Source organism: Pipistrellus hanaki, assembly GCF_964339955.1.
Source record: "Pipistrellus hanaki genome assembly, chromosome: 8".
NCBI classification, from domain to species: Eukaryota; Metazoa; Chordata; class Mammalia; order Chiroptera; family Vespertilionidae; genus Pipistrellus; species Pipistrellus hanaki.
In genome coordinates this window covers 8628614-8648020 of record NC_140510.1, presented here as the reverse complement: position 1 = coordinate 8648020, position 19407 = coordinate 8628614, and the positions used below count along the sequence as shown (strand labels likewise).

The 19407-nt window shown below is 40.6% G+C and overlaps 1 protein-coding gene across 2 annotated transcripts; it reads left to right on the top strand.

Moving 5' to 3' along the window:
* Positions 1–317: 317 nt before the first annotated feature.
* On the top strand, positions 318–18863 carry TSN (translin). 2 transcript variants are annotated; one of them, XM_084892551.1, is made up of 7 exons: positions 318–340; positions 7918–8421; positions 9520–9613; positions 10899–10995; positions 13315–13430; positions 14159–14238; positions 18041–18863. In XM_084892551.1, the coding sequence occupies exons 2-7, from the start codon at positions 8356–8358 to the stop codon at positions 18272–18274; spliced, it is 687 nt and encodes a 228-aa protein (XP_084748677.1). In that variant the 5' UTR covers positions 318–340; positions 7918–8355; the 3' UTR covers positions 18275–18863. The 2 variants fall into 2 exon arrangements, with proteins under 2 accessions (XP_084748677.1, XP_084748678.1); XM_084892552.1 differs by lacking the exons at positions 318–340; positions 14159–14238 and having other exon boundaries at positions 8108–8421.
* The last annotated feature ends 544 nt before the right edge of the window (positions 18864–19407 follow it).

Here is a 19407-nt window from a genome sequence, read left to right as displayed (position 1 = left end):
TGGTCATGGTGCCTGGGGCCCGGCAGGGCTGCAGTCCACAGAGTAATGCCCTCTTCCCAGCCTGGATTGGCAGGTGTTTTCTGTATTTTATGAGGTTTTGACACCTTCAAAAGCTGTCTGGCCGGGAGAGACTGTCCTTTCAGGGCCAGCCAATCCTTGGAGAGACAGCACAGGCCCCACTGCCATGTCTCTCATACGCCTCCTCTTCAGCTGACTCTCATACACCAACCACTGTTCCCTGTGCTCTCCGTCACTCCAGGGCCAGGCACGGGGCAACCAGAGACCACTCCTGTGGCCCAAAGCTACGAAAATAATCTAATGGCTGATAACACAACGTTTTGTAAGTTGTCGTGTTTCATTTTTTTTTTTTTGTAAGTTTGTGTTTAATTCTTCACTTTCAAAAGCATTAATGGAAGCCTATGTTATTAATTAGAGGGCAGGCGGAATGAGAGGGCAGGGCAGGGCGAGGATGAGCTCCTGACTCTGCCCCACAGGGCGGAGTTATCCCTAGCCCTCACCCAACCAATCAGGGTTAGCCAAGGCAGTGACATCACCACCAACCTGAGTAAAACCCCTGGACTGGGCGAAATTCACTCTCTCTTCCGCCATGCTGCTGGCATGAGTGGGACAGAGCCCATGCTAGCATGGAAAAGGCTCTTTTGTTTATTGCATCAGACTCGGCTCCCTGGTGGTCCTTGGGGATCACGAAGTCTGAGCGTAACAATTAAAAACAATAATTGTTTTTTTTTATTTTAAAAACAATATTGAATGATAAACCACTGTTATTTTGGTCAATATCAAGTGAATTTAAGTGAACTTGCCATAAAGAGAACTTCTTCCATTCCTTCTACGTACCTTCATGAATATCTTAGACTGAATTCTCAAGAAGGCAAAGTCTAAAGAAAAGATTAGGTGTTAACATACTATCAGGGTGGGTGGGTGAATCTCAGGCCATTGAGAGTAAAGGACAAATGGAAGGAGGCAGCAAGAGACAGAATGCAAATACAACATGGTGCATTGTTACACTTGTCACAGTCTTGCAAAAATCCAGTGGTTGCTCACATACATGGGCCATTTCTGCATTTACGGAAGGATTGCTTGGAGCTATTGGTTCTTCGAAGAGTCTGTTAGGAAGAGAAAGGGCAAGGGATTTATCTTTGGGCCTTAACCATATCCTGCTCTTCACTGGTCAGGGTTTGCCCCTGGAGTGTTAACCTCACACCCTTTCAGGTTATGTACACAGCCCCCCTGGGAAGTTGTTGGTGAAGCCAGAGCCTTGTGAGTTGGAACTGGGCTGCAGCTGCCATAAGGAGCATAATAAAGGCAGCGCTGAAGCTTAACCCATGACCCAGGGGAGGCCAGGGCACCGGTGGGACTAATGAATGCATGAGGTTGTCGGGTGGGCTCCACACTGAGAGTTTCCTAGGTTTCCATGTTGCTTCTTATAAAGAATAATGGGGGACATTCGCAGGAGATAATTACTGTGAATTTAATTATCTATGTATCACCTCTCTCTCTCTCTCTCTCTCTCTCTCTCTCTCTCTCTCTCTCTCATATTCATCCATAGCTACATGAATTGGGGGGAAGGGGGAAGAAAAGAACATATAGCCCAGCTGGTTGAATATCGACCTATGAGCCAGGAGATCACAATTTGATTCCTGGTCAGGGCACATGCCTGGGTTTGAGCTCGATCCCCAATAGGGGCATGCAGGAGGCAGCCGATCAGTGATTCTCTCTCATCATTGATGTTTTTCTCTCTTTCCCTCTCCCTTACTCTCTGAAATCAATAAAAATATATATTTTTTTAATTAGCCCTAATTTATCTCATTTAAAGATCAGCCCATTAAAACTTGACTCTTCTTGTTTAATATTTATAAAAAGAATAATATATTTATGTTATTTTGATCAACCATGTATTACTGTTGAATAATCTAGAAGGAATTTTAACATGTAGTTCTTTATGATAAAAGAAAATTAGCACTTTAATTTATATTAAATTTTAGGGGATTATTGATGGATAATCATAAGATTTTAAATAAGAAATACTTTTATGTTGAATTAAAATTCTTGTGGGAGAAGTGAAATAAAAATAGTTGTTAAAAAGGGGCATATAAAACAGTAAGGTTCTACAAAAAATTAAGCATAGTATTACCACATGATCCAACAATTCCACTTCGGGTTATATACCCAAAAGAATTGAAAGCAGGGACTCGAGCAGATAATTTTGCATCTATGTTCATAGCAGTATTATTCACATTAGCCAAAAGGTGGACAAACAAAATGTCTACTGACATATGAATAAATAAAATGTAGTATATACATAAACTGGAATATTCAGTGTAGAGGGCCAAATGGGAAGACACCTGGACATTCTTTAGATCACATATGTCAAACACAAGGCCCGCGGGCCAAATCCAGCCCGCCAGGCCTTGCAATATGGCCCGCACCGCGCTGTCATCACTGCACTCCGCTGTCAGTTTATGACATTGTCAGTTTATGACTGTTCAGTAAACCATTCGGCCCGCGATTTAGGCTGGATTTTAGATTTTGGCCCCTTCTCTGATTGAGTTCGACACCCCTACTTTAGATTGTTGCTGACTGGGCCCCGGATATTGGTGGAGTCATGTCAGTTGCATTCCCACCCTGGGAGTGCAGAGATGTTCTTAGTTCCTGGCTTGTGTTTGTCCAGGAGGAAGGAGTGGGTGGGACCTGTGCCCTCCCAGGCTTCCTGTTTTCCTGTGAAACCCCCTTGGTGGATTGGAGTATAAAGAGATGTGCTGCGTGGCTCAGGAGGTCATGGTCTGCCTCTCCAGCAGAGGAGGTCGGCGGCCTTCCCAGCTCCCAGCTTGAAATTTATCTCTGTGTCTTCTCTCTTTATTTCTATTATTTCTCAATCCCTGGCCACCTCCACTTTGAACTGGTTCGTTCATATCTCTTTCCATTCGGGACACGGAAAAGGGAGATCCCAGCCACATCAGACCCCTGCAATTCAGTGTTAAAATGAAATGAAATTCTGACACCAAGTACAACATGCATGAATCTTGAGGTCATTATGCTAAGTGAGGTAAGCCAGTCACAGAAAGACAAATACTGTATGAATTCCTCTTCTGTGAGGCACCTGACTAGTCGTATTCAGAGAGAGAAAGTAGTCTTTACACACATTATTGCTAATCCTCATAACTTAGAGATAAGTAGACTAATTCTAACTTGACAAATGAGAAAAGACTCCCTTATGTTATGCTTGAAAATCACTTTAGATTTTTCAGAAATAAAGTGATTTGGCAAACTCCTGTTTCAGCTAGAATTGATAACCAAAACAGCGAACTGAGGTTTTTGTCCGGGGTTGTGTCTCAGGAAGCTGAAAAATGAAATAACAGACAAGCAGATTTAAGCAAAAGCATGGAAGATTTGTTATAAGTAGGTTCAGCTCCCTCAGGGGGAGGGTCCCCAATAATGGGTTTCCAGTGAAACTAATCAGTCTAGAGGTATATATGTGCCTGCTCCTTATCTGTCAACACCTGATTGATTCCCTCAATTGTTCTTGCTCAGCTACAAGGCCTCAACTATTCTGTCCCTATGTGTCAGTTCACCTTATTGTTGCAGACACTTCCTACTTTCACATACCTCCTGCTCTGAGCCTAAAACATTTTTTTTTTTTAATTCCTGCATGGTTGGTTTCTGTGATTAGGCCTGCTCAAACTGCCATGTCTGGCCCTGACTACATTTCACCTGCCTTTTTTTTTTTTGGACCCTTGCCTGTCTGCCTGCATGTCAAGCTAAATCCTCTCAGAATTTTATTTTATTTATTTTTATCAATCTTTTTTTTTTTTAAATAAATATTTATTGTTCATATTATTACAATTGTTTCTTCCCCCCATAGCTCCCCTCCACCTGGTCCCCACTCCACCCTCTGCCCTTACCTTCCCCGCCCCCCATAGGTATATGATTTTTGTCCAGTCTCTTCCTGTACCCCCCACACAGACACCCCTTTCCCCCTGAGAATTATCAATCCCCTCCTATTCTATGCCCCTGATTCTATTATATTCACCAGTTTATTCTGTTCCTCAGATTTTTAATTCACTTGTCTTTTAGATTCACTTGTTGATAGATATGTATTTGTTATTCATAATTTTTATCTTTATTTTTTTCTTTTTTCCTCTTTTTAAAGAACGCCTTTTAGTATTTCATATAATACTGGTGGTGATGTACTCCTTTAGCTTTTTCTGATCTGTGAAGCTTTTTATCTGCCTTTTAATTCTGAATAACTTTGCTGGATAGAATAATCTTGGTTGTAGGTTCTTGCTATTCATCACTTTGAATATTTCTTGCTACTTCCATCTGGCCTGAATAGTTTCTGTTGAGAACTCAGATAATAGTCATATGGGTGCTCCCTTGTAGGTAACTTAACTGTTTTTCTCTTGCTGCTTGTAAGATTCTCTCTTTGTATTTTGCCCTTGGCATTTTAATTATGATGTGTCTTGGTGTGGTCCTCTTTGGATTCCTCTTGTTTGGGGTTCTGTGTGCTTTCTGGATTTATAAGTCTATTTCTTTCACCAGGTGGGGGAAGTTTTCTGTTATTATTTTTTCAAATAGGTTTTCAGTGTCTTGCTCTCTCTCTTCTTCTGGCACCCCCATAATTTGGATGCTAGTACACTTGAAGTTGTCCCAGAGGCTTCTTACACTATCTTCAACTTTCTGGATTCTCTTCTCTTCTTGCTTCTCCGGAGGAGTGTCCTTTGCCTCTTTGTATTCCAAATCTTTGACTTGATTAATGCATTCCTCTACTCTGCTGTTGGGTCTCTGTATCATATTTTTTATTTCAGGCAGTGTATGTTTAATTTCTAGATGGTTTAATTTCTTTTTCATATCCTTATCAGCCTTTTCTAGGAAATTCTTGAAAAACCTTATAACCATGGTTTTGAACTCTATATCCAGTCTTTTGTTCTCCTCCATTTCTTTTGTTTGAGATCGCTTTCCTTTTCTCGGCATTTTCATTGTTTCCCTGAGTTGGTAGGGTAGCTTTGTGGACCTGGGTGTCCTATATGGTTCAATGGGTCAGCCTCCCAGTTGCCTGATGTGGATACTCTTGGCGTACCCCTTTGTGGACTGTGTGTGCACCCTTGTTGTAGTTAAGTCTTGATTGTTGTTGTTGTCATTGGGAGGAATTGACCTCCAGGCCAGTTGGCTGTGAGGATCCGCTGTGTCTATAACAGAAGAATTGCTGTGCTGGAGACGCGTTTATGGGATAGGACTTGTTCCGTAGGGCTTTGGTGCTCACTGAGTCTGTCTCTTGAATGTGTCCGTTATGAGAGTAGTTGAAATCTGGTGTCGTCTCACACCAACCACTAGATACACTAGTTTTTGGATCTCCAATGGGGTGCAGATCAGCTACCCAGCAGGAGCTACTGCAAGAACCACAGTTTTCTCCTCTTTGCTTGGGATTTGGCGGTTTTTCCTCTCAGAATTTTAAAAGTCACAATCTTTTCTTTTTTAAAAAAATATTTTTATTGATTTCAGAGAGGAAGAGAAGGGGAGAGAGCTAGAAATATCAATGATGAGAGAGAATAATTGATTGGCTGCCTCCTGCACACCCCCTACTGGGGATTGAGCCCACAATCTGGGCATATTGCCCAGCAGGGAATCAAACCGTGACCTCCTGGTTCATAGGTTGATGCTCAACCACTGAGCTATGCTGATCAGGCCAAAAGTCACAATCTTTGAGTGACATGGAGAAAAATGTTGCAGGATTTAAAAAATGAATTTGGATTTGTATAGTCAGTTAATACACAAAAGATGGTTCTAAGAATATGTTTGACTTGTAGTAAATCAATAAAATTCAGCTGCTATTGCTATTTTCATCCTTTTGTTGTGAATTTTGGAAATTTTCTGCCTATAATTTTGGTCTACAAAAGGCACAGGATATCAGAAGTACATAGGCAAAAAAAAAAAGAATCTTGTGTTTGATTGAGCAAGTTGCTAAAATTTTCAGAACTGTTACATCATAGGGCTATGAGAGGTCAAGTTAGATAAGGTATTTAAGGCCTCTTGCAAATATTGTTAAATGATAGGTAGATGATAATAGCATAACGATTAAGATGAACTATTTGGCTCCCAGTTTCAGCATATGCTAGCTTCCTGTGATCCTTGGAAAGTCAATTAATTTGTTACCATGGTTATTTAACTTTTAACAACAGTATCAATTTCATCAAAGCATTAGAAGATAAAATATGATTCTTCATGTAAAATTTTAGAATAAGTCTGGCACGAAGCTATAGTTCAGTTGTTATAAGTAATTGTGAGGGCAAGAACAAGAAAATAAAAAGGCCTTTTCCTTTGCTATAGCCTTCTCAATTTGTGAGAAGCACCTAGTAATTAAACTCCAAGGTTATTAGCTCCTCTGGTTCAAACTGCAAGACATGATAAGTTACTCTCAAGGGTGCATTCTGGCATATATATCCTTCCTCCCTGCTCTTTTCTACAACTCAAGGATCATTAGTAGAAAGTTCCCTCCCCTACTCCCCTTCAAACAAGCTTCTTTTGAACTCTCCATAACACGAGGCCAGAGCGGTGAGAGATCATCCGCACACCAGGTGGCTGAGCCTGGGATGGCTCCAGCATCCAGAGAGGGGCTTCAGTGGCTTTTAAAGGACTTCTGGTGGGCTTTTTCTGGGAGGAGACTTTTTTTTAAGAAAATATATTTTTTATGGAGAGGAAGGGAGAGGGAGAGAGAGAGAGAGTTAGAAACATCGATGAGAGAGAAACATCAATCTGCTGCCTCCTCCTGGGGATGTGCCCAAAACCAAGGTACATGCCCTTGACCGGAATTGAACAGGGGACCCTTCTGTCCACAGGTGGATGCTCTATCCACCGAGCAAATTGGTTAGGGCAGGGCGGAGATTTCTTTATGCATACCTGGAGGGGAGAGACTGGAATGTGGTCACCACAAGTGAAATGTGGTCAAAGGGAATGTCCATAGTGAAATGACCTGAAAAGTTCCCAGGGGAGAGGTATTAATTAAATTGCTCAACCAAACCTAACAATAACTTTTGCTTTAATAATGTTTCACAGGCTTTGGGAAAATAAGACATCTGCCAGGATTGTCTCCTAAGGAACTGACAAACTACTCTCCCGATGTCTGCTCAACTTCAGCCCCAAATTGGAAAAGTTTGTTTATTGTTTTTAGTCCAGAAGATGTCCTAGGGAGGTGTCTTTATCAGCATCTTCACAAGCCTGTAAAACATTCCTTTTTTTTTTTTTTTAAACCACAGGTTCCTTTAAAAAAAAAAAATCTATATCTATATCTATATCTATATATCTATATCTTTATCTATATCTATATATAAACTGATTTCAGAAATAGAAACATCAATGATAAGAGAGAATCCTTAATAAGTTGCCTCCTGCACACCCACATTGGGGATCAAGCCCACAACCCAGGCGTGTGCCCTGACTGGGAATGGAACTGTGACCTCCTGGTTCATAGGTCGAGCCAGGCCAGCCGGGCAAGCCTATAAAATATTCTCCAAAAGTCCCTTTTCTTTTTCCAGGGAAGATTGTGTTTCCCTGGGCACCCAGCGCAGGGCAAACAGACAGGCATGGAGCAGAGCCGAGCTGTGCAGCCAGAGAGGACCTGGCCAAGGCTGCTTCGTAGCTGAGCCTTATGGTGCTACAGTCTTTGTGGGCCGTTTGGCACTGAATGAAGTTTCCTTCTTCACCACACTCCAAACTGGGCATTCTTGTGAGTGTTGAATTGGTTTAAACCCACATAAAGTCATGTAACTAAAAAAATAGGTAATAACATTGAATGCGTTAAAAGAGCACAGGGATAAGGTTTTGCGCACACTTGGTCCCACATACTTCTATGTTCCCTTGCATTTTTTGGAAATACTAACGCATTGTTTTCTTTCTTCTCCTTAGAGCACGACTGCAATCTCGTCTATACGCACCTCTCAGTACTGAGCCACCCCCCAATGCTGTGGTATAAAACACTTTGTGTAAGCTAACGGGAGCGCCGCGCCACCTCCAGGCCACACCCCCACTTCCGCCAGTCCCACAGCCTCGAGGCGCCCTCCCCGGGCTGTTTCCGGCGACGCCTGTGGGAAGAGCCCGCTCTCGGAGCCCTTCTGGCTCCGGGGAAGGCGGGCGGCTCCGCAGGCATCGCGGCGGGCAGCCCTGCGCTCTGCGCGCCGAGGGCCCGGGAGGACCCCAGCGACGGAGGCAGCACAAGGTCCGGCGACGAGGCGGCTTTGGTGGAAGCGGCCCCTGGACTGACAGCGCGCTGGTCTGTGGAGCCCTCTCAGCCCGCCGCCCTCGCCCTCGCCCTCGCCGCTGGCTGATCCCGGTGCAGCCGGCGCCATGTCTGTGAGCGAGATCTTCGTGGAGCTGCAGGGCTTTCTGGCTGCCGAGCAGGACATCCGGGAGGTGAGCCTGTTGCCCCGACCCCTTTCTCCGCTCCGGTGGACCCATCGCCCGTCCTTCCCGTCGCTCAGCCTCCCAGGGCCCGTGCTTCCCTCTGGGTTGTGCTTGGGGCGAGTCCCTCGTCCCGCCCCGGGTTCCGGTCTCCCCTCGGCTTCTCCTGCCTCATCTGAGCGCCAGTTCCCCCCTTCCCGCACCCGCGGACCTCAAAGCCTCTGCCAGCTCCTGGGACTCAGACGGCTGCGGTTTGTGTGTTGTCGGTGTCTTTCAAGGCGCTTCTGGGCCTCTCTGTAAAGCTCCTATGGCTTCTCATTACACGTAGGGTAAAAACCCAAGTAAGTGTGTGTGTGTGTGTGTGTGTGTGTGTGTTCGATGTCATTTTACCCCACCTTCTGTTCTATTATGGTCACTTTACCTCCCTTTCATTTCTCTAGTTCCCCAGTAGTTCCCGCCACAGAAGTTTTGCATGCCTTCAGCTCTTCCTGAAATATGCTTCTTTCCACCGCCCCTCTTCTCCCCCATTCATCTCCTGGATTTCACAGGCCAAAGGATCTTTTGCTTGTTATGTTTTCTAGTAACGCATTAACATCTTGAGGAATTTGTGCAATTTCTGTCTTTTGAATGTCAGTTGAGCTGCCAGAAAGGATGGGACTGTGCTTGGTTCCCCAGCATTTACACAATGCCAGCACATAAATGTGCTCAGTGAATATTTGTAAAACGAATGAATGAAAAATACCTACCCCATGTATTGCATCTTATTCTTGTCTTGACAAACTGCATCCAGATGCCTCGGCTTCTTTAAGTGTTTTAGTGTTCCTGCAGGATAGTGGAGATGGGGGAGGTGGCTATTATCCTTTGAAGGTTAAATGAGAAACCTAAGGCTTTTTGATGACTTCTTGAAGGTCTTAGAGAGGAAGTAAGTGGAAGAGTCAAGATTCAAACCTGGCTATTTTCTTTTCCAGTTCAGTCCTTGTAAAGATAGTTAGTGTTTCCAATGTATGTGAAGTTGTCATAAATCAAACATGCTACCTAGCATATTTGATTTCAGGCTATGATAATAATGATGTTGAACTTATGTAATATTTTGGTTTTTAATTCTTCTAGGAAATCCGAAAAGTAGTGCAGAGTTTAGAACAAACAGCTCGGGAGATTTTAACTCTACTGCAAGGGGTCCATCAGGGTGCTGGGTTTCAGGACAGTAAGTATTTTGTTTTGACTTTTGAGGTTTTAATCCAGTTCATCAATCTCATTTAAAGGGTTTTACCTTCCAAACAACATTTCAACTCTGTGTCATTTCATTATGAGATGTTCCTCATACTTTATGGCGATTAAAAGTCGGAGTAGGTGAATTTATTATTCTTACAGGTTTACAAAATTCTGTGTTTTGATTGATTTTCCACTTTCATATAATATGGAATGTTTTCTATTTGATGAAGTTCTGCTGCTGCTGATAGTAGTATATCATAGTTCACGTGTGTTTTCAGCAACTTTTATTTAGCGCTTCAAAAACACACCAAACCTTTCATATATTGAATATGGTTTAATATGCATTTGTAGATATGAAATGGCCAGTGAAAAATGTTCTTTAAAAAAAAAAAAAATATATATATATATATATACAATATATACATATACATATACATATACATATACATATACATATACATATATATATATATATATATATATATATATTACTTTATTGATTTCAGAGAGGAAGGGAGAAGGAGAGAAAAACATCAATGATGAGAGAGAATCATTGACCGGCTGCCTCCTGCACACCCCCACTGGGGATCAAGGCTGGAATCGAACCTGGGACCCCTCAGTCTGCAAGCTGACGCTCTAACCACTGAGCCAAGTCCACCAGGGCTGTAGAATGTCCTGAATGTGTGGGAGTTAGTCCCTTGAATGGATGGAAATCAATTATTGTAAATTTAGACATGGAGCCTTCATTGTAAGCACAACTGAAAAAGCTGAAATACATTTTCAGATGGAGAATGATATAATAAAGTATTTTATAGGTGTCAGAGGCAAGTCATTTTTATCCATGATATGTAGTTAGTTGGTCAACCTGATTGAGAATAATTGGTAAAACTTTCATTTGACCAAATAAGAGAGCTAGAAAGCAGATCAATTTTAAGCCTCTTTTGAGGACTGCCTAGGAATGCATCTGGTGTGCAGCCCCTTAGAGATGAGGTCACTTCTGATCGTACGATGTGCTTCCTAACATTCCCTTTCAGCAAGTTTTTGCTCATTTTTCAGTATTGGTTCATCAGTAGGGGAACTAGAGGTGAAAATTTGAAAGCCAGGTTGAAAAGCAGAGATACATACCCTATATTTCGTCATGTGCTTTTTTTAAAAACTTGATTTATTTCCAGGTAGACTGAGTGATAGTATTAAGCAATATTAAGTATTTGAAATTTGGTCTTTCATTATGATGTTTGATTATCATTTGTTTTTTGTTTTGTTTTTGGTGTGATCAGTTCCAAAGAGGTGTTTGAAAGCTCGAGAACATTTTGGTACTGTGAAAACACATCTAATGTCTTTGAAGACCAAGTTCCCCGCTGAACAGTATTACAGGTTTGTAAGAAAAGTAGCATTATTTTTATAATGTTAAGTTAAAAAAAGGCAGAAAAATGATATGTGCTGAATAATTGCTTAGCACTAGGTAAAAATCCCTCTATTTAGAAGAAGTAACAAAAAGAAAATAATCAAACTATTAATGGCAGTATTTGAATGGTGACAAAATTGGTGATATTTTCTTCCCTTTCATTTTCAATATTTTCTTAAAGATCATGTATAATTTTTGCAATGAAAAAGCAGTTAAAAACAAAATATTCGTTGTATGAGGTCAAAATAAAGAATATCTTTTTAGTATATTCAAGTTGCTTGTGAAGTTAGATGAATCATATCTGCTATTAAGGTTATGGAGTAGAGCTTTACCTTAAAGCTTGACTTTCACTGCCAAGTAAAATATTTATCCAATATTTTATGCTGTATATTGCTGGATTTACACCACCAGTTATTTTAAAGTATATATTCTTTTATGAAAGAAAAATAGTTGCCAATCATAATTGTGAAACATGTAGATTGTAAAATGCATCCCGATTTCACAGATGAAATATGGTAAGAACCTAAAATGTCTACTTATGTTTATTCTCTTATTAAAAAAGATATTCACTTAAGATGTGTTTATGGGCAATAAATAGGACATGTATGTGGGGAGTGGATAGCACAACCTCACAAGCTTTTTTAAGGCAGGAATTGGCAAACCACGTGTGGCCTGCTGCCTCTGGAAACTAAGAATTGCTTCCTTATTTTAAAGCTGTTAAAAAAAAAGAAAAAAAGAAAAAGAAAAACAGCCAAATAAGAAAGCCTAAATATTTATCTGGCCCTTCACAGAGAGTTTGCCGGACCTTGCAAAGGTAGTAACGGAAGCTTATCAAAGTAGGAGGATAGAATTGTCAGGGTCTTTCGAGACCATGTAATTTGGAGTCATACACAGGCTGCCCTGTGGCTGATTTGGCCCTCAGAAGGTTCTGTTTGGTGTGCATTGTGTTGAAATTTTTTTCGGAATTGTTGCCATGGTAGGCATAGAATAAATATCCAGAAGTTGTCCTATTTCTTTTCCAGGTTTCTGGCTCAGTTTAACCTAGTATCCCTGAGGTTTTAAGTCTATGTAGTGATGGCAAATGATAGTTATTACTTATACGTGTGAATCAGGATTTTCTTGATATTCTACACTCAAAATATAGAATGAGTTAGGTGTTGTAGCTGATGTACAATTGTGTTTCTTCAGGCGTCAGTTGCCAATATTTATTTCTCTCAGAGCACTATCATTGTTCTTATTTATTAAGAACACCAGAGGCTCGATGCATGAAGATTTGTGTAAGAATGGGCCTACTTCCTGTCTGCCGGCACCGCCTTTGCTCTGGCTGGAGCTGCCTTCCACCTTCCCATACTGCCCAGAGGCCTGGAGCAGCTGGGGTGGTGCAGAATGCCTGCATCCTGCCCTGCCCATGGCTGCTCTACGCCTGTGCATACAAATTACTGTAACTCACCACCTTTGTTGGGTTAATTTGCATACTCACTCTTGATTGGCTGGTGGGCGTCATGAAGGTACAGTTAGTTAGCAGGTTACTCTTTTATTAGTGTAGATAATCTTTCATAATCTTCAGCTGTAAAATTTTTGTATTCATAAAATGGAATCATGCTTATTTATTTATTTATTTATTTTTAAAAATATATTTTATTGACTTTTTTACAGAGAGGCAGTGAAAGGGATAGAGAGTTAGAAACATCAATGAGAGAGAAACATTGATCAGCTGCTTCCTACACACCCCGTACTGGGGATGTGCACGCAACCAAAGTACATGCCCCTGACCGGAATTGAACCTGGGACCATTCAGCTCACAGGCCGACGCTCTATCCACTGAACCAAACCGGTTTGGGCCATGCTTATTTATTAAACTTTTAATTTATAATATTATAAATTTGAACTTGCGAAATTTACACTAAATCTGTCTAATATATTTAAATGTCATATTGCTCTTACATGCTTCATATGTTGGGGTTTCATGTAAAATTTTATTTGAAAAAGAATTCCAATTCTAAAATGTTGGAACTTGCCCTAACCGGTTTGGCTCAGTGGATAGAGCATCGGGTTCCAGGTTCGATTCCAGTCAAGGGCATGTATCTTGGTTGAGGGCACATCCCCAGTAGGGGGTGTGCAGGAGGCAGCTGATTGATGTTTCTCGCTCATCGATGTTTCTAACTCTCCCTCTCCCTCTCTATAAGAAAATCAATAACACATTTTTAAAAGATGCTTGAACTTGACTGTACTAAACCTGTCTTTTTTAAGGCCCCTGGCCGCTCACCTCCGTGCTTGTCTTTATGTAGATTCCACGAGCACTGGCGGTTTGTGCTGCAGCGGCTGGTCTTCTTGGCAGCGTTTGTTGTGTACTTGGAGTCAGAAACACTCGTGACTCGAGAAGCAGTGACAGAGATTCTTGGCAGTAAGTGTCTTCATTAGTATTCACCTACAGAACCAGTACTGACGGATAGGTTAATTTTTGTTGGTTTATATTTTCTATTATAACAAATGAAAACTAGATAGAAAACCAGTTACTTGGAAACATAAAACCTAAAAATATGTAGTGGCTGCTCTTTGTACTTGGGTGTTGTATTTGTAAAATTTAGTTATTAAAAATGTCCAGGCTGCAGAAAAGTTAGAAGAATAATACAGTGAATGCGTGTTTACAGCTCACTTAGGCTCACTACTTTTGTACTCGAAGGAACTGCTGAGCTAAAGCCAGCCCTAGGCTCACTATTTTTAACGTTTTGCCACATCTGCTTAGTCTCCTCACTTGGTGTGTCTGTGTGTGCATGTGTGCATTTGTGCGCTCTTGTCAACCATTTGAAGTCAGTTGCAGATATTGTTGTTTCTTCCTGCCTCTTCTGAAAACAAGTATTCTCTGACGTTTTTTGTGCTATTACTTTTTAAGAGAAAAGTCGACAGGAAAATGGAGTTTTGCTTGAGAGCTAGAAAAATTCTCAGTGAGGTCTAGTTGCCAAGGTTAATATCGTATGTCAACTATAATTGAAAAATAAGAATTACTAGGAAACAAAAGATTGTTCTAAATGATTCATCCTTTTTCACACATTAAAAAAAATGCTAAGGCTTAAATTATATTCATATTATGACCTCATTTTTATTTTGACTTTTTTTTTTTTTTTTTTTTAGTTGAGCCAGATCGGGAGAAAGGATTTCATCTGGATGTAGAAGATTATCTCTCAGGAGTTCTAATTCTTGCTAGTGAACTGGTAATATACTTAGTAATTTGCCATTTTCATTCTTTTTCTTTTTTACTGTTAATTGGTTAATACTAACATAAATTTCAGGTGTACAATATTATAGCTTGATATCTATATACTCGATCGTATGCTCACCACCAAAGTCTGGTTTCCATCTGTCACCATGTATTTGACCCCTGTCACTTCCCCTCCCCAATCTCCCCTCCGTTAAACACCAGTCTGTTGTGTGTTTCTGTGAGTTTGTTTTGCTTTTTTTTTTTTTTTACGTTTTCACATATAAGGGAGAGCATTTATTTTTCTCCATCTTATTTCTCTTGCCATAATACCCTCAAGGTCCACCCATGTTAACATAAATGGCAAGATTTCATTTTTTCTAATGGCTGCGAGGTATTCCATTGTATATATAGCACTTCTTCTTTATTTATTCATCCAACTGTGAACACTTAATTTTTTTATATATCTTGGCTGTTAAAAATAAAGTTTCAAATTAATGTTTTATATTCTTTGGATAGGTACCCAGAAGTAGAATAGGTGGACCATAATAGTTCTCAGTGTTTTGAGGAATCTCCATACTGTTTTTCATGGTGGCTGTACCAATTTACTTTCCCATTAATAGTGTATGAGGGTTCCCTTTCCTTCACATTCTCCCCAGCATTTCTTATCTCCTATTTCTTGGATAATAGCCATTCTAACAGGTGTGAAGTGATATCTCATTGTGATTTTGATTTGCATTTTCCTGGTGATTAGTGATATTGAGCATTTTTTTCATGTGTCTTGTTAGCCATCTGTATGTCTTTCTTGGAAACATGGCTATTCAGATCCTCTGCCCATTTTTGTGTGTCTTTGTTATTCTTCACCTGAGGATATTTTTTCCTTTGCTTTTCAGAGAAAGTAGAAGGGAGGTAAGGAGACAGGAGGGAGAGATGGAAGGAGGAAAGGAGAGAGGGAAGAAGGGAGGGAGGGAGACATCGATGTGAGAAACACACATCGACTGGTTGCTTCTGCATGCACCTCAACCAGGGGTGGGGAGTGAACTCTCAACTGAGGTGCGTGCCCGTTGACTGGAAACTGAACATGAGACCCTCTGGTGAATAGGCTGCCGCTTTAACCACTTAGCTACACTGGCCAGGGCCTGCCCAATCTTAATTAGGTTGTTTTTGTTGTTGAGTTGTATGAGTTCTTTATATGTTTTTTATATTAGTACCTTATTGTGAGTACCATTTGCAAATATCTTGTCCCATTTGGTTGGTTGCTTTGGCTATTGATAGCTTCCCTTGCTGTGCAAAAGCTTGGTTTGATGGCTGTTCCATTTGTTTATTTTTGTTTCTCTTGCCTTGGAGTCAAATTTACAAAAACACTACTTAGACTGATGACCAGAAGCTTAATGCCTATATTATTGTCTGTGTGTTTTATTGTTTCAGAGCTAACACTCAGGTCTTTAGTCCATTTTGAGTTAATTTTTATGTACGGTGTACAATAGCAGTTTAGTTTCATTCTTTTGCATAGGGTGTTCAGTTTTCCCAACTTTTTTGAAGAAACTTCCTCCAGAGTATATTCTTGTCTCCTTTGTTGTAAGTTCCTTGTCCATATATGTCTGGGATTGTTTCTGGGCTCAGTTCTGTTCCATTGGTCTCTGTGTGTTTTCTGCCATTACCATATTGTTGATTATTGTAGCTTTGTAGTGTAGTTTGAAATCAGGTAGTGTGATACCACTGGCTTGACCTTTTTTCCTCAGGATTTCTATTTGGGGTCTTTTGTGGTTCCAAAATTTGAGGATTTGTTTTGTTATGCCATTAGGATTTTGAATAGTAGAGTGCTCTAGATCAGTGTTTTTCAACCTTTTTTGGGCAAAGGCACACTTGTTTCATGAAAAAAATCACGAGGCACACCACCATTAGAAAATGTTAAAAAATTTAACTCTGTGCCTATATTGACTATATATAAAGTAATTCTCTTGAATAGGAATCAAATAAACACAAAGAAAGTATTTTATAATTACTTTATTATGAAATATTAAGTAAACAAAATAGTGAAAAATTATAAAATTCTTGTCTTGTCTGCACCTACGGCACACCAGGCAACATCTTGCGGCACACAGCGGTTGAAAAACGCTGCTCTAGATAATATGGACATTGTAACAATGTAAATTTTTCTAGTCCATGAACACAATGTTTTTTTCATTTATTTTTTTGTCTTTAATTTCTTTCAAGAAAGAATATCTTATCCTTTCCAGTGTACAGTGTTTCCTTTCCTTTGCTTATTTCTAGGTATTTTATTTTTTCTATTGCAGTTGTAAATGGGATTGTTTTTCTTTATTAATTTTTCTGATAGTTCATTGTTAGCATATAGAACTGCAACAGATTTCTGTATGTTGATTTTGTGTTCTGAAAGTTTATTTCTAATAGTTTTTTTGTGGGATCTTTAGTGTTTTCTATATATAAAATCATGCCATCTGCAAATAGTGGTAGTTTTACTCTTTTCATTCCAATTTGGATGCCTTTTATTTCTTGCCTAATTTCTCTGACTAGGACTTCTAGTAATGTTGAGTAAAACTGGCAAGAGTGGGTGTCCTTGTCTTGTTTCTGTTCTATTTTAGAGGAAAGGCTTTGGTTTTCACGGTTGAGTATGAAGTTAGCTAGCTGTGGGTTTGTCTTATATGGCCTTTGTTATGTTGAGGCACTTTTCCTTCTATACCCATTTTATTGAGAGGTTTCTTTAAAAATCATAAATGGCTTCCTGGCTGGTGTGGCTCAGGGGCTGAGCATCAACCTATGAACCAGGCGATCACAGTTCCATTCCCTGTCAGGGCATATGCCCAGTTTGCAGGTTTGATCCCCAGTAGAGGGATGTTCAGGAAGCAGCTGATTGATTATTTTCTTTCATCATTGATGTTTCTCTCTCTCCCTTCCTCTCTGAAATAAAAAAATACATATATATTTAAAAAACCACAAATGGATGTTGTATCCTGTCACATTCTTTTTCTGCAGCTGGCGAGATGATCATATGATTTTTACTTTCATTTTGTTAATGTATATACTACATTGATTGATTTGCAAATGTAGAACCATCCCTGTATCCCTACAGTAAAATGCATTTGATTGTGGTGTATGATTCTTTAAATGTATTATTGTATTTGATTTGCTAGTATTTTGTTGAGGACTTTTGCATCTCTTTATCAGAGATATTGGCCTGTAATCTGTGTTTGTGTGTGTGTGTGTGTGTGTGTGTGTGTTGCGGGGGGGGGGGGGGGGCTGTTTTGTGTGTGTTCCTGCCTGGTTTTGCTTTCCAAATAATGATGTCTGAGTTAGGAAACACTCATTCTTTCCTCTTCAATATTTTGGAAGAGTTGGAGATGGAAAGGTATTACATTTTCTTTGAATGTTGGTAGAATTCAGCTGTGAAGTTGTCTGGTCCGGGAGCCGTTTGTTTTTTCACCTTGCCACTTCACTGTCATTTTTTAAATGGGCACAAAATTCCTGGGAGTCTGATTCATTCAGAAGCCATCTGCTGTCACCCGATAGTCGTTGACTGTGCACGGTATGAGTTTTGTTAGTTATCAGGGAAATGCCAGTTCTGACGAGGTGCATATTTGCTAATGTGTGAATTTTTAAAAGATGACTATACCTCTTTGTTTCAAAGTAGTGGAAAACATTTCCTGGTAACGGTGTTAGCTCATAAAATTGTTTTGGAGAACAACCTACAGGTGATATGTGAAAGTGTTGTGGCCTGCGGGTCTTGCAGTTGTGATTTGGAGGGCATGCTAAGGTGGAGCCACGCTGTAACACATCCCCATCTCTCTTTCCCTGTACAGTCGAGGCTCTCTGTCAACAGTGTGACTGCTGGAGACTACTCCCGGCCCCTGCACATCTCCACCTTCATCAACGAGCTGGATTCCGGGTTCCGCCTCCTCAACCTGAAAAACGACTCCCTGAGGAAGCGCTACGACGGCCTGAAGTACGACGTGAAGAAAGTGGAGGAGGTGGTCTATGACCTCTCCATCCGAGGCTTCAACAAGGAGACGGCAGCAGCGTGTGGGGAGAAGTAGGAGACTCTGCGGGCCCGGCCTTGCTGACCTCAGTGGCTGCCAGTGAGCCTGAGCGCAGGGCCGCTCACGGTAGTTACGGTGCCCTGTTGCTAAGCACCGCGCTTTATTTTCTTAGCCAGTGTGTGGTGTGTGTATCAGAATTGGAACACTTGTTTGGGGTTAAAGATCAGCCTTTACAAGACAGGTTTTTTGTTGTTGTTGTTTTAGTGAATTTGCTCTGTAATTTAGTTCTGTCAAAAGCGCAAATGTCAGTCTCTTGGTAAAGTTTACTTCCTGCTTACCCTGATGCTGTTGATGTCCTGATTGAGAAGTTTATTGTCTTGTGAATCTTGTTATTTTCTGTATCCAAAGTAGCCCCATACACAGTTTGTAAACAGGTTATTAAAAAGATGGTTGCCAACCAAAGGTCACTTACTTTACATTTTCCTCTCTCATAAGCCAGGTGAGTAATTCACATGTTGAGAGTCTTTACAAGGGAGTTAATAGCTCCAGTGTTCTCTCACTGCCTTCAAAACTTAGAATTAAACTGCAAAGTCAAGTTCAACAGATATTTTTGGGAAGTTTTTGTATTAAAGAATTGAGTACATGCTATCGTTTGGCTGTTTATCAGATGTGGGGGTAGCGCTTAGTGTTTTAAACACCTTGGTTTCCTGATGTTGCCTTCACATTGTGCTGTTGCAAGCAATTAAAAATCGTTTTCACACACATCTTTAACACTTCATATGATATATTTCTAAGATATGAAACCTTTTTCCTAGCAGCCAGCTACACTCTTGGGTGTGGGAGTATAAAGTCACCCAGTCAAGTTAGTTAGCAATACCCTGACCGATGTATTCTGAGAGAACAGTGCCGTGCTTTGCCTGGAAGGAAGAGAAAACGGATTAAAAAACAAAGCAGCAGAAAAAATGAACCAGCAGATTTGGCACCGTTTCCAGAGTAAGCTGTTTCAGGTTGTTGATGACTCTCCCAATAGGTTTTAGAGCGACAGTTCTGGGCAAGTCACATACATCTTGTTGCACCCTCCTCCCCTCCTCATTTCAGGCAGTACTGAGAATACTTGCCATGTCATTGGCTATTTACCAGGTGGAGGGGTAGTGCTTGAATTGAAATTATTAAAATGGTGACATCCACAG

Excerpts from the sequence above, each read along its gene's own strand:
- TSN (XM_084892551.1), top strand. The coding sequence starts at position 8,356 with ATGTCTGTGAGCGAGATCTTCGTGGAGCTGCAGGGCTTTCTGGCTGCC. Across the intron at positions 8,422-9,519 it reads CCGAGCAGGACATCCGGGAG|GAAATCCGAAAAGTAGTGCA; the intron begins GTGAGCCTGTTG and ends TAATTCTTCTAG. Across the intron at positions 13,431-14,158 it reads AGTGACAGAGATTCTTGGCA|TTGAGCCAGATCGGGAGAAA; the intron begins GTAAGTGTCTTC and ends TTTTTTTTTTAG.